Consider the following 14,550-nt stretch of genomic DNA (forward strand, 5'->3'; position numbering starts at 1 on the left):
GATTTTTTCATGATTTGTAAAAAAAAATGCTAAAAGCCACAAAAGATTTCAATATCTTGATATCACTAGGCCACATTATTGCCCTCCGAGCAAACGAGGAGAAAGCAGATTGATCACGTTGTTGTTGTTGTCGTAACCATATTTTCATATGGAGTTGGCGATCCTTGTCAAGCTCCTGTAAGTGAGCAAGCTCGCCGCGGGAACAGATTGCCCATCGTTTATTTAAAGGCGCCAATAACTCGCTTTGTCATATCGAGCATCATAGGAAGTCAGTATTTGTGCAAGAGCCGGTGCCACCCGACCTCTCACTGACGCTGCGCTCGATACCGCTGATTGTCCGCGAGAAGCGAACATTGTTTCAGATCGTTACCTTATGTAAAGGTTCGAAACGTACGATCTGACACTCCACGGAAACTGGACTTTGAAAAGCTGGAAATGTAACAGCTGGCATACTCACTCAATGGCTTGTAAATAGGACTCATTTTATAGAGGGGTTATAGCAAAACCTTTACCCAATTCATGGAAAATTCAGATAAATACATACTGAGGTACCAAAAGCCTCCCCAAGAAGGCCATGTTGCGCCAAAGAGAGAAGAAAAACATCTATTTCGCAGGAAAAAAAAGAGCGAAATAGAAAGACGTGATTGTGAGCGTGTCAGACGAAGAACGGAAATTCAACCGCAGACATCTATAAATCGATGGCTTTGGTACTGGCACATTATCTTGCAGAGACAAAACTGCGTAGCGTGCTTAGGATGGTAGTGTGCTTAGGATGGTATTTCGCTGCGACTAGAGCTGGGATACCAAAATCCCAAAGCAGCCGGTTGTGTGTACCGGGTTGACCCGATGGGGTCTTTCATCGTCAAGGGCTGACGCCTCAGTGTACACCACACTGCTACAACAGTTACTAGGATACCAAGGAACTGATCCCTGATGACATTATAGACTGTATGTCTATAGCAGTAAGAATAGCAAGGCAGTAGAAGCACCAATCCCATGGCAGCCGGTTGTACGTACCAAAATGTCCTGATAGAGTCCTTCATAGACAAGGAGTGCCGCCCTTTTGTACAGCACACTGCTACAAAAACAATAACAACAGCAGAAGCAAATTGGTTACTAGCAGAACTAAAAATTTTCCTAACCGAAGTTCAAAACTGTAAAAGGCCCCATGCCCAACGAAATGATGTTCAGAAAACCCAAAATGAATGGCGATTCCTATGTATGCTTCTTTATTAAATATTAGGTATAGACTTTTCAGCTTATGGTTTAAATTTCCAAAAATAATTCTAGAAGTTGGTATTACTCACAATCTTTCATATTTCTTACAAACTAGGTATAGCATGATTTACAATTTTAGGCATCCAAAACATATTAGAGAAAATAAAAAAACCCAAAAAAGGGTGACCCAAAAAATTAAACATGATGTAATTTAGATAAATTAAAACACATGGATGATTTTAAGAATAGCTTATTTCTAACTTCCAGAGACTCATCTTCGAATTGCTTTTCGCATTAAAATGGGTATCTATAATAAATTGTATTCTTTCAGCAGCAGCTGCTCTCCAACCTCTTACTTGGGTGGAAAATGTTTGTTACGAATTGTGGAATCCTTTCCATCGAATGTTATCGATTCATAGTAAAATTTACGATGTACACGGCACTGAACACCGCATTTGGTCGAGCCGCAATTCTCACATTCATACCAACACCCTGGGCAATCGTCATCCATACAATCGCAAACATCTTTGCCGTTGTGACGGATGCGTCCATATTCATCATACAAACATCGAGTGTTAACTCCTGGCTTCCTTTTTAGCTTGCGCTTTTCGCGATTGGATTTTTCTGGATCGAAGTCGTCGAGGAAACTCAATTCATCGCTCCTCAGCTTTCGTTCGGCATGCAGTTTACGTGGTCTCTCACGCAAAGACATGCGTAGGCCCGTAGTTTCGGAAAGATCCGTATCGGTGTCCATGTTTAATGAGTTTCTATATTTGTACATTCGAATAATTAAATAATTTATAATAAAACGCTAAAATTGGAACTATCTTTATTGTTTTGTTGTTAAAGAAAACAAATCCGCGATAGATAATGCATTCAACGTTGCCACCTACACAAATGTCAACATACATAAATGTGTTACACTAGTACCTAATCAAATGCGTACAGAAGATACATATCTATCAGGTGGCTAACTAAATTCGATATTACAGCCGGATGCCAATCAAACTATCGGACGTTTCCCTGGAACGTCCTAGCTCCCCAAATGGAGCTTGCCAATGATCCCTGCAAGTGTAGCAGAGTGTTCTGTGCAGCTTTTTAAGCGGCGGCGAAACGTTGGCTAAAAATAGGCGGAAAAGTAGTACTCTGCATATAGTGAAGAAAATTGCAAAGAAAGTCAAAGTGGCAACACTTGAGAACATTGCAGGCATCATCTGTGTATTTTTTATTAGTTTCAATGGTTTTTCTTTATTTATTTCCAAATATATAAATTAAATAGAGAAAACAATAAGTGCATATAAAAAGCGTGCTGTCAAATTCGCTCGCGGGACAATTATAAATTTCCGTGACTATTCCGAAAGGAGAATAGAATACCAACGCATAGAATTACAACAACAACATCATATTATTTTTCGTAGTGTGTTTTTAGAGACACAACAAGAAACGCATATGTATATTTTAATATTATTGCTAATAATTAGACTTCATTATAAAGATAACAGTTTAACAATATATTTTAATAAAAATTATGTCGCTATTGGCTGTAATAAATTCTCAAAATTTTTAACGAAAAAAATACGCGAACAGAACTTCTTTTTGCCAAATCTGGCAACTCGTTGGTAAAACATATGACATTTGTCATTTGTTTTCTCGAACTTAACTTTTCCCTGAACAACGGATTGTGTGTGTTAGATCTTATTTTTCATTAAAAAAAATATATATATATAAATGAATAACTTTTTAAAAAAGGCTCCGATAAAGGTAAGTAGAAATAGCTACGAGCTTTGTCTATCACATTATCCATAAAAGAGATTATCTCTAAATATCAGAAAGAGGCGGTAGAATTGTATTGCCAGTCAGTGGTTGTGCCACACAAAAAAAAATAATGGTGCGCTGATGTAACGTGTGTGTTTCATGTGAAATTGTTGATATTTTAGGAAAAATTAAAAAATTATTTTCTTAATAGAAAAAACTCAAAAGAAGTGCTAAGCAACTGATTAGGGCTTCTCTTTTATAGAATAAATTTAAATAAGGCACGAACTTTCCTACACAACAAAACAATCCAAAACGCATTCGAAGAGCCACATCCACCACATAACCGGAAAATAACAAACAACGAAAAACATGCTAAAACGTTTGCAGATTATAAAGCCGGTTGTCAGCAATGGCATGCGTCAAAAGCTCTCATCATACTCAAAACATAGTCCGGGCCAAGATATGAGGCCAGCGGCCCAAGGAAAAATGAAATTGGAATCTCCTACAGTTGTGTCGCTGGCCGAGCGCAAATTCAGTGAGGGTCAACGTTACAATGAATTCGAATGTGTACGTTGTGAAAATGTACCAGAATTTGGAATAATGTCATACACATTTCGTCATTTGGTCACCGGAACTGAACTGTGGTATTTGGATCGCAAAGATACCAATAATGTGTTTTCAATAAACTTTCGAACGACACCATTTGACTCGACCGGTCTACCTCACATCTTAGAGCATAGTGTGCTGTGTGGCTCACAAAAGTATCCGGTACGTGATCCGTTCTTTAAGATGCTTAATAGATCAGTGGCCACTTTTATGAATGCAATGACCGGTCCCGACTACACAATGTATCCATTCTCCTCCATGAACGAGACAGATTATCGTAATTTGCAGAAAATATATTTGGATGCTGTATTCAGGTAAGTGCAATTTGTGAATTAATTTTTAAATCAATTTGTAAGCATTTAGTGTAATTGTAATATCTAAAGTAAGGAACAAGGGACTTTTAATCTTTCATAGTTGTTAGTTAGGTATGGAGCTGCCCCGGAAGCCGAGTTAGTAACGTACTCGGATTGCCAGGGCGGGGTTCGTAGGTCTGATCCTCACCAGAGGCCTTGGTCTGTCAGCACAATAGACTTAAATTGTATAAGTAAGTCTGAGAACTACTTGGGCTACTGTCTAAGTAAGTCTGAGGACTACCACTCTTACCAAACCTAGTAAAGTATGGACAAAATTGCTAAGCTTAAACATATTTCTAACTAATTCAAAATCGGGGTTATAAATATGCACGCGATCTTTTACCACACTCTTCGAGGCTACTTTAGCTGTGATACCATAGGCTTGAAGTTCTTTCGGATCCACCTGCTATATTTAATGATGCATATCTTCCTTGTATCTGTAGCTGTTATCAAAGAGCCTCTAAAGCAATATTCCAGAAAAACCCCGCTTGTGATCCAATGCAGATTTCGAACCTCTGCGCTACAGTGGCCTCCACCAAAAATGCGCTGCAACCTTAAAAAGAAAATCTGTTAAGAAAAACAAACATCGACCTGTATTATTAAAATTTTCTCACTTCTTAGCCCGGTTTTTAATAGTGGGATCATCCTTCCCTCTTTTGAATAAAAAAGTTCGGTGACAAGTTTTCCGTCCTATATGCTTTGGATGTCTACACTTTAATGTCATTTGTAACCTAAACTAGCTTCATAACCTATACTAGACCAACATAAATCGTTGAGCTACAAAAGGTGTCGCACGGCGTTCGGACTCAGCTTTAAAAAGGAGGCCTCTCATCATTGAGCTTAAAATTGAATCGGACTGCACTCATTGACATTGGGAAGTTTGCCGCTGTATCTTAGTGGAATGTTCATGGGCAAAATTTGCATTTGCTACATACTCACGTCTGCGTAACCCCCAATCTTTGCTATGATTCTGGTCGAGCTTGCTGTGTTGAGGATGCCTCAAAATTCATCTCAAATATCCAAAATTTGAGGAGTTCAAATGAGCACTGAAGCGTCTATTGATGTATGTAGGTTACGTATACATATTGCCATTTTATTAACTTAAATACCAGTTTAGGCAAGCTGTGGTCTATTGTTAAGTCACTCTCAAACCCCGGTATAATGGTGACTTTTGCCGACGTAACTGTGACTGACCCGAAGAGATGTTCCAGGGTATTCAAACGTCAATTTATTTCGCATCTCAAGAATGACAAGGTTATGAGAACAGCCATCCTTCGCATCCGTGGTCTCCAAGCCGATAGACATCCGTGGCGTGAAATCAGTCATCCAAAGCGTTGGGCCACAACGTAATCTCTACACTAATGCTAAAGAATCTGGATTTAACTAGAGTAGTGCAACTTACAACTGTCCTCAACCTGTCTTTGAACACCAATCGATGTCTAAAAGATGGGCGAAATGATCCCACTACTGAAGCCCGGTAGGACCCGAGCAGGGGGGGAGTCGTTCAGACGAATCTCTATTTTCTCACCAATAGCTAAGACGTTTGTGAGCACGAGATAGCTGTAAGAACCACACAGGCTGGTACATTGAGGCTCTTGCACAAATACTGAGTGTCTATGATGTTGGGGGCAAGGGCAAGGTGGTATGGGTGCCTTTAAATAACCAATGGCGACCCTGGATGGATTTCGAAGACTGCACAGAACAACAACCGCACATATTTTCCGTGGCTTCAATCAGCCCTTGTTATAGGACAGTGCTTGTGGCAGTTGACCTAACGAAAGCATTTGACCCTAGTGTTTGAGGACGTCTTCCACACGTTCCTCCCGACAAGCTTGAAACGCTTTGTTACGCAATATCTGTGTGGTCGCCAGTTGTTTGTAGAATTTAGAGATAAGATGTAGAAATCCCATGGAGTAAAACACGGAGTTCCCCAAAGCAGGATGATATCTCCGGCACTGTGTAACCTCTACATATTCAATGCCACTCCTTCTAGACTGCATTGACATCGTATCATACGCAGTACGATCAGGGCGTCGGGCTTCACCATTGATGGCATCTGCGATATGAGCACTTGTCTTACTCGCAAATTGCATTACCCGCTAAAAGAGGTCATGCAAATTGTAAGACTATTATTCAAGGTGACCAAATATTATTCCACATAGTGACAAAAAAAAACACGTCTACTATCAATTTGGCATTTTTATAGGTGCAATCATATTATGGAATTTTTAGGAATGTATCTGGCATTAAAACTTTTTTTTTTGCATCTTTTTTATTAATTTAATATAATTTGCAATTGTTTATTTTGGAGCTTTGGTTCATTGTGCCCCGCTAAAACTGATTAATGCCTTATCGACACCTCTTATCATATATTGACTTTTCATATACATTGTCAGACATCGATTATTTTTTTATTTTCTTTTTTATTTAATGTTAAAAAGTTCTTTCTCGCTCAGACCCAGCTAAAGGGCTTTAAATGCGGAAAACCTTTGGAAGAAGTCATATTTTTCCAGCTTTTAACATGTAGTGTGTTATATGAGGACGAATAAAAGACCTTTTATCTTCTTTATTTATTGTAATTTTTTCAGCATATTTGTGAGTAATGCTAATTTAAGTTTTTACTTGGCTCAAGACCTCAATTGGCACAAATATACCGATTTAGACTGTGCTTAGCATAGTGGGAAATCCTAACAGAACAATACGTGTAAATTTCAGCCATATCGGACAAATATTGATGGTTATAGAGGCTCACGAAGTAAAATTCAGGGACCATTTAATATGGGAGCTATATCCAAATATGAACCGATTTGACCCTTTTGCAATCTCCAACTACCAATGATAAGGGGCCTTCTTTTTATAGCCGAGTCCGAACGGCATGCCGCAGTGCGACACCTATTTGGAGAGAAGTTTTACATGGCATAGTACCCCACAAATGTTGCCAGCATTAGGAGGTGAAAACCACCGCCGAAAATTGTTTCCGGTGGTCTCTGGGCTACGGTGGCCTCCAATCTACAACGACCTACGTCCATAAAAAGACAATTGCAAACTTCTCACATGAGAATTACTGAGTACTGTCCAATTCAAATTTAAGCTCAATGATAAGGGCCTCTTTGTTTATTTCCGACTCCGACCTGCGTGCCGGAAAGCGACAGCTCTTTGGGTAGAAGTTTTCACATATTAAAGTACCTCTTGTCTATGTCGCCAGCATTAGAAGGGGATAGGCGTTCAGCGTCATAGGCGGACATGCAAACCTCTGCGATACAGTGACCAAAAAAAAGGATTTGTACAAAATTTCAAGCTGATATATTTATTCATTCGACCGCTATCGTAATTTCGACAGACGGAGGAGGAACGGACATGGCTGATCGACTTAGAATGTATATTAGGTCGGTCAATTTTATTTTAATCATAAAGCAAAAACGTAAACTACATGCAGTTCTAAAAGGTTTCTAAGATACCATATATCTTAAATAAAATCCTAGTCTGCACCTTTAACTTTAAAAGTCCGAATACTATTATTTTGGAAAAAAAAATTGGTTCAAATTTATATATAGCTCCCATATATATCTTTCATTCGATATGAAATTTTTAGACTTTAGTAGCCATAATTTTGGTCCTATCTTTATAAAATTTTGCACAAGACGTTCTATTTAATGTTCCAACATGTGTGCATAATTTTATAAAAATCTGTTTAGTTTTAAAAACTCTGAACAGATTTTGATGGTGAGTCGTTGGACCAAATTTTTATAACAGATTCTACTCTACTCTTGAATACCTTTTGTTTGACCCTGTTCCTTACATCATATTTTGGAAATTAGTTCCTTTCAGCAAATTTTACTAATATCCTATGTGTTTTATTCTCATTTCTTTTTCAGGCCCAATTTGGAATATTTGGATTTCCTACAGGAAGGCTGGCGCTTGGAGCATTCAAATTTGAAAGATAAAGAATCCGAATATGTTATAAAGGGTGTGGTGTATAACGAAATGAAGGGGGCCTTCTCGGAAAATTCTTCAGTCTTTGGACAGAATCTACTGAATAATCTATTGCCTGATCATACTTATGGCTACGTTTCTGGTGGCAATCCCTTGGAAATACCCAAATTAACACATCAAAATCTGGTAGATTTTCATCGTAAATACTATCATCCCAGCAATGCTCGCATCTATGCTTATGGTTCATTTGATTTGAACAACACTTTGGCCTATGTTAACGAAGAGTATTTGAGCAAATACGAACATATCGACAATTCCTATAGTCGCATACCCAACCAGCCCAGATGGAATAAGCCTCGTAATGTGCATATATCCAGTCGTTTAGATAATATGGGAGCACCATTCGAAAAACAAAATCAAATAGCCATTGCTTTGCTTATGTCCGATGTGACAGACATACAGGAGACCTTCGTGCTCTATGTGTTGTCCGAGCTGTTGGTCAGGGGCCCCAACTCTCCATTCTATCGTAATTTGATTGAACCAAATTTCTCAGGAGGTTACAATCAAACAACCGGCTTTGATCCCCAAATTAAGGATACTTTCTTCTGTGTGGGCCTGCAAGATTTGAAGGTGGATGATTTTGGCCGAGTGCAGGAACTGTTTGATGCCACTGTCAAGGAGGTAATAGACAAAGGATTTGATGGCAAACACATTGAAAGTGTTTTGCATAACATAGAGCTGTCATTGAAACATCAATCGCCACAATTCGGTTTGGGTTTGCTATTCAATTCCACACCATTGTGGAATCATGAGGGAGATGTGGTCCAGAACTTAAGAGTCTCAGAGATGCTCAGCAATTTCCGTTCCAAATTGCAACAAGATCCCCAATATCTGCAAAAGAAGATGTCTCATTATTTTGCCAATAACACCCATAGATTGACCTTGACCATGTCACCGGATGATACATACGAGCACAACTTCAAGACGGCCGAATTGGAATTGCTGCAAAAGAAAATCGTGGCCCTAGATCATGAGAAGAGAAGTAAAATCTATGAGAATGGCCTTAAGCTGGAGGAGGCCCAAAAGGCCCCTCCGAATTTGGATGTTTTGCCCTGCCTCATACTCAGTGATATTCAGGAAGCCCCAAAAATTCAGCCCTTAGATGTGGTGAAGATACAACAGGTGCCCACCCAAGTCTGCAATGTGCATACCAATGAAATTTCCTATTTCAAGTGCTATTTCGATGGTAGTGGCTTGACAAAAGATGAAATTCTTTTGATTCCCCTGTTCTGCAACATCATCAACGATATGGGCACCAAAAATTACGATTACCGAGATTTCGACAAGCTGGTGCTTTCAAAGACAGCAGGCATTAGCTTTAAATTGCATTTTGCAGAAAACATCTACGACAGCAAAACCTTTAACTTGGGCGTGCTGATGACAACCCATGCCTTGGATAAGAATGTCAAGGCAATGTTCGATCTTAGCAAGGAGCTGTTGCTTAATTTCCGCATGGATGAAGGGGAGCGTGTTAAAATGTTGGTGGACAATTACATGTCGAATATATCGGTGGGAATCGCCAGCTCGGGCCATTTGTATGCTATGCAATCTTGTGCCGGTTTGGTTACGGATTCGGCCCGCCTAAAATCACAACTGGCCGGTGTGGAACACATTGAATATATGAAACAATTTACCAGCGAGAATAATACCGAACAAATTATGGCCAAATTAAAGGCTCTGGGCAATAAACTTTTTAATAAAAGTGCCATGCGCACCAGTGTCAACACATCTGAGGAGTTTTATCCCAGTTTTGTTAAGGATTATGAACAGTTCCTCAGTGATTTACCCCAACACCCAGTGAAACAAGTAGAAAATAAGGTGAAACTCTTAGAACCCAGTTGTCAACACTTCGTTATGAACATACCAGTCAATTATTGTGCCAAGGCCTTGTTCACCGTGCCCTATACGCATCGTGACCATCCCACGCTGCGCGTTTTGGCCAAACTGATATCGGCCAAATATCTGCTGCCGGTGGTCAGAGAACAAAATGGAGCTTATGGCGCTGGCGCCAAAATCGGTTCCGATGGCATTTTCAGTTTCTTCAGTTACCGCGATCCCAACTCTACCAAAACCCTTGAAGCCTTTGACAACACCTATCAATGGCTGCAGCAGAACAACTCATTGCTCACTGAACAAAGTCTATTCGAGGCCAAATTGGGTGTGCTGCAACAGCTGGATGCCCCCATAGCTCCGGGAAATCAGGGCATCGATTTCTTCCTGTACGGTGTCAGCCAAGAAATGTTCCTTAAATACCGCGCCCGCATGCTCTCCGTATCCATGGCCGAGCTGCAACAGGTCGTAGAGAAATACTTCAAGACCTCGCCCGCCTACTATGGCAAATGTCTGTTGGGGCCTGAGAATAAAGAACTGGAGGCTGCGACCAAGCTCAAATGGAAGGTTATAAACTAAATACATACATACGTTTTATATATGATATTTTTTTAATGTGTTGGCACAACGCTACAGCCGTTGCGCAAATGATGAAAAGAACATTGAATATTTTACATTTTATGGTTAGGTTTTTGTATTTGGTTCGTTATACATACATGTATTTCAATGTAAAGCACTCAAGTGAAGACCCCAACCCTTATTAGTCTAGGAGTGGTTTGCAATTCTATTCCGATTGGGATGATTTGGCATGTGATTAGCAAACTTCTTCTTTCAATGGAAATGGATGTGCGTACACACCTATATAGAAAATCTACTTTTAGTTAGTACATATACGATATTCGTTTAGATTATATCTATATATTGTCATGTATAATTGTTTTAGTTTATCGCCGTTTTTTTTTTTACATTTATAGATATTAACCATTTTGAGTTAATTAAATTAACTGCATTAAAAGCAAAAACTCACATAAAAACCCCATACAAGGAAAGCCAAAAACACAAAAATTATTACTATTACGAAACGCACTTGTTGCAAATTGCAAACTGCTCTCAATTCACCAAATCATGAATTATGATTAGTTATAATATAATAAAAAAAACATATAAATAATAAACGAATGTTAAAAATAGAATTAAATTGAGTTTATTTCGATTTTTGTGGACTCGAGAAAGAACAAAAATTATGTAAAAGATATGAAAATTCTTTCTTAATACTGGGAAGAATAAAATTTTGCAATCTATACTGGGCACGCCACGGGGTCATTTTATCGCCACTCCTTTGGGTGACCACCATAAATGATCTGTTACGGATGCTATGCAGACGTTATTATATTGCTTCTTAGGGTTAAGGATCCGAACCAGCTATGCGGAAGGGCCGAAAGGTCTTGCATATGGCATATGACTGGACTAGACCCAGGGGTCTCAATGTTAACCCAGAGAAGACTGAAATATGCCTGTTTACAAGGAAAACGAAGGCGGGCCAATTCGACGCACCACGTTTCCTCAATAAAACGATTTCGATATCCGATAACGATTTCGATATACTTAGGAGTGATCTTGGATAGGATACTTAATTGGAAGTGTCACTTTCAGGAGCGTACTAAGAAGGCTCATAGATGTTGAGCACTGTGTAGACGGGCGAAGGTAAGGTCACGAACAGTCTTGGAAAGTAAGAAGGAGATTAACGCCTTCTCAGAGGATGGCAAAATCCGCATCGTTTGGGTGCTGGGCCATAACGGAGTAACTGGGAATGAAAGAGCAGACGATTAGGCAGTGAAGGCCAGAGAACTGCCGTCAATTAACTTGGTTATCCCGAATCCTTTCGGGTCGACGCAGTCCATTTTAAGGGCGTGGGCGACGAACGCGCATACAACACTCTTTAACAGCGAAAAAGTCGGTAGGAAGACGAAAATACTATGGGGTGATCCGGATCGTGAGAGGACGAGGAGCTAATGGTATCATAACGGGACACATAGGACTACGAGCTCACTTATGCGAAATTGGTGTACCAAGTGATAGCATGTGGGTAAGATGATGATGGACTTTGAATCATTGCCCCACTTTTGGGGCCAAAGGGCACCGATACTTAGGTGAGGACACATTACCAGACATGAACAAACTTAGGAGAGTGGTATGGAAAATAATTAGGGATTTTGTAAGTAGCACGGAATTCCTAACTTAAAATTTTCTTTTTCGAGGTTAGTTTTTAGAGCGTACAACAAGCCGATTACTGGCTTAGGTGTTTGTCCATGGTGGCATGGGGCGGATTAATATCCGCAGCCTCTTTTCAACCTAACCTAATCTATTCTTGAAGATTTTGGATAAACCACTGGTAATTCATGAATCTTAACGGCACATTTATTAACTTTTCCCTAATGCAAGGACCCATTGATCTACTCTCCAAAAGCATATGTTCAAGTATGAGAAAGCTTAACAAGGATGTTCTTAAATGTTGATTGAGGTTGAGAAGATTGTCTTAGTTATTGAATTCAGGATCTTCATATGGCAAATTGGCAATTTACCTTTCATTTGAGACCCACTTTGTGCAGATCGACTTACATGTCTATTTGAAATCAGACACTTGGCCCAAATCAGATGTCAGATTTATACTATACAGTAGGTGGCCCGATGTGCTTCGCTACACCCAAAAGTGTTTGCGGCCCCCTTTTGACATGATCCAAATTTTTAAATTATTTATATTCCTTATTAACTTCCAAATAACTTTTCATTAGAATCCCACTTTGTCCCGTTTGATATACATACATGTCTATTTGGGGCATAATTTTGGAGTAGGGCGACTCCCCAGAAATTGAGCAAAATTTTTATATAATTTTCGTATTCCACTCTCAAATACATTTCGTTTGAGTCCCATCTTGTCCGGTTCGGTGTGCATGTCCATTTGGTGCATAATTTGGGGGTGGAGCGACCCGCCTAGAAATATGGCCCAAACATTTGTATAAGTTTCGTATTTTACTCTCAAGTGTCTTTCGTTTGAATCTCGGGACAATCCCGATCGGCCTACATGTCCATTCGGGGGTAATTTTTGGGGTGTGTTGACCTGGGCCCTGACACTAAATTTTTATATAAGTTTCATTTTTGGGGGTAGATCGGACCCCCTTCACGTGAGGGCAAATTGTTATATCAAGTTGGTACTCTACTCTTAAATACCTTTCATTTGATACCCATATTGTCCCAACCGGTAAACATGTCCGTTCGGGTGGGTTTTAGGATGGGGCGTCCCCCCAGGTTATTTGACCCCAAAATGTTATACCATAAGGTGGCATGGAAATTTTCGCTTAAGTCGGTGCACCCATCTCCGACATTTGTTTTTGAGAATGGGGATCGGGGGAGGGCCCTCCCCCCTTTGGATATTAAAAAATGGAGTACCCTAATTTCACCGGGGGCTCTACCATCTGTGGAAATTCCATGAAAATCGATTCAGCCGTTTGAACCCGGCCCGCTCCACTGCGCCGTCTTTTACACCATATGAAAAATAACTTTCTTCCTAAGTTATTCTCCCAGTTCCTGTTGTTTATACATATTAAAATTATTCTTTTATTAGAAAATATAGCCTATTATGGACGCTTGTTTTCTCTTTCTCTCTTTTTCTTCGTTCGCCTTGACGTTGCTATTCAAATGATTAAAATCTCCCAGTAGATGGCGCTGAATTTGTTATTAGTGGTGCTCGCTGTTGATTTCCATCACAGTGTTATCATTCTGTCTATTTTTTAATTCAATTGAATTTCCACGCTTTTCGGACTATCTAGTGCCACCATAGTTTGGGTTCGAATTTTGTTATAAATATCAAAAAAAATGTCAGCAGTGATTATCCGCTTCAATGATAGTTACGATAATTGTGAATAACTAAGCGATGTAAGAAATCAGTACAAACACATGTTGCTTATGCCACTTGGACTCGACTATAAAAAGGAAGCTTCTTATCGTTTAGCTAAAATTTCAATTAAACCCGTTCCATTACGCTTTCGCTTTCAAAACGCAGAAAAAATGTCACTTATAAATTTCACTCCAATAGGTCTGATTCCGTGTTCGTCTTCCCCTTTAACCATGAAGCACAAACTTGGATGTTCGTACTTTACTAAAAAAAATACATCTCGCTTGATTCCCACACTGCCATGATCGGTCAATTTGCCTATTTGCGGTGGATAAACAGAACCTCCTTCCAGATCCTTGAATTCAAAATTAACGACAATAGTCGTGTTTTTCTCCCAAATACCTTTCTGTTATGATCGGTCATTGTGTTTGTTATGGGAGGTTTTGATGTTTGGGCGGCTCCACCGATACTTGGACTCAAAATTTGCTATCAGATTCGTATTCTACTCCGAAAAACTGTTTAATTGAGTCTCATATTGTCATGATCGTTTAAAATGGCCGTTTGGGGGGTTGTTCACGGTTTGAGTTATGGGGGTGGGGCAGCCCCCAGATACTTGGTCCCAAAAGTGGATATAAGTTTCGTGATCTACTCCCGGCCCGGGATAGTTGTGAGCACCACATAGGCTGGAACATTGAGGTCCGATCTGTGTGGTGTTCATTGCCGTCCCGAGCTCAGCTGCGAGCTACCGGTCACGTCCACAGGTTGCGGATAGTGGAATGCTCCATGTGTGCTCCAATAAGTGCTGCAACGGCAGCCACGAACCATCAGCGCTATCGAGCGGAGAGTCTGAGGAAGAGACCGACGGAAGGTTTGAAACCGGTCACCACTGTCACAAATATTCGT

General features: G+C 39.9%; 2 protein-coding genes across 2 annotated transcripts; one reads left to right on the forward strand and one right to left on the reverse strand.

Annotated features, from left to right (window-relative positions):
* Window positions 1-1,206: 1,206 nt before the first annotated feature.
* Window positions 1,207-2,101, reverse strand: LOC106090794 (ARL14 effector protein). The gene has a single exon (XM_059369491.1). The coding sequence runs from the start codon at window positions 1,997-1,999 to the stop codon at window positions 1,571-1,573; it is 429 nt and encodes a 142-aa protein (XP_059225474.1). The 5' UTR covers window positions 2,000-2,101; the 3' UTR covers window positions 1,207-1,570.
* Window positions 2,102-2,872: 771 nt separating this feature from the next.
* LOC106090807 (presequence protease, mitochondrial) lies at window positions 2,873-10,953 on the forward strand. Its single transcript, XM_013257124.2, has 3 exons — window positions 2,873-2,979; window positions 3,236-3,893; window positions 7,808-10,953. Exons 2-3 carry the CDS (start codon window positions 3,343-3,345, stop codon window positions 10,332-10,334), a joined length of 3,078 nt encoding a protein of 1,025 aa, XP_013112578.2. The 5' UTR covers window positions 2,873-2,979; window positions 3,236-3,342; the 3' UTR covers window positions 10,335-10,953.
* The last annotated feature ends 3,597 nt before the right edge of the window (window positions 10,954-14,550 follow it).

This window comes from Stomoxys calcitrans, chromosome 5 (assembly GCF_963082655.1).
Source record: "Stomoxys calcitrans chromosome 5, idStoCalc2.1, whole genome shotgun sequence".
Lineage (NCBI taxonomy): Eukaryota > Metazoa > Arthropoda > Insecta > Diptera > Muscidae > Stomoxys > Stomoxys calcitrans.

Excerpts from the sequence above, each read along its gene's own strand:
- LOC106090794 (XM_059369491.1), bottom strand. The coding sequence starts at position 1,999 with ATGTACAAATATAGAAACTCATTAAACATGGACACCGATACGGATCTT.
- LOC106090807 (XM_013257124.2), top strand. The coding sequence starts at position 3,343 with ATGCTAAAACGTTTGCAGATTATAAAGCCGGTTGTCAGCAATGGCATG. Across the intron at positions 3,894-7,807 it reads TATTTGGATGCTGTATTCAG|GCCCAATTTGGAATATTTGG; the intron begins GTAAGTGCAATT and ends TTTCTTTTTCAG.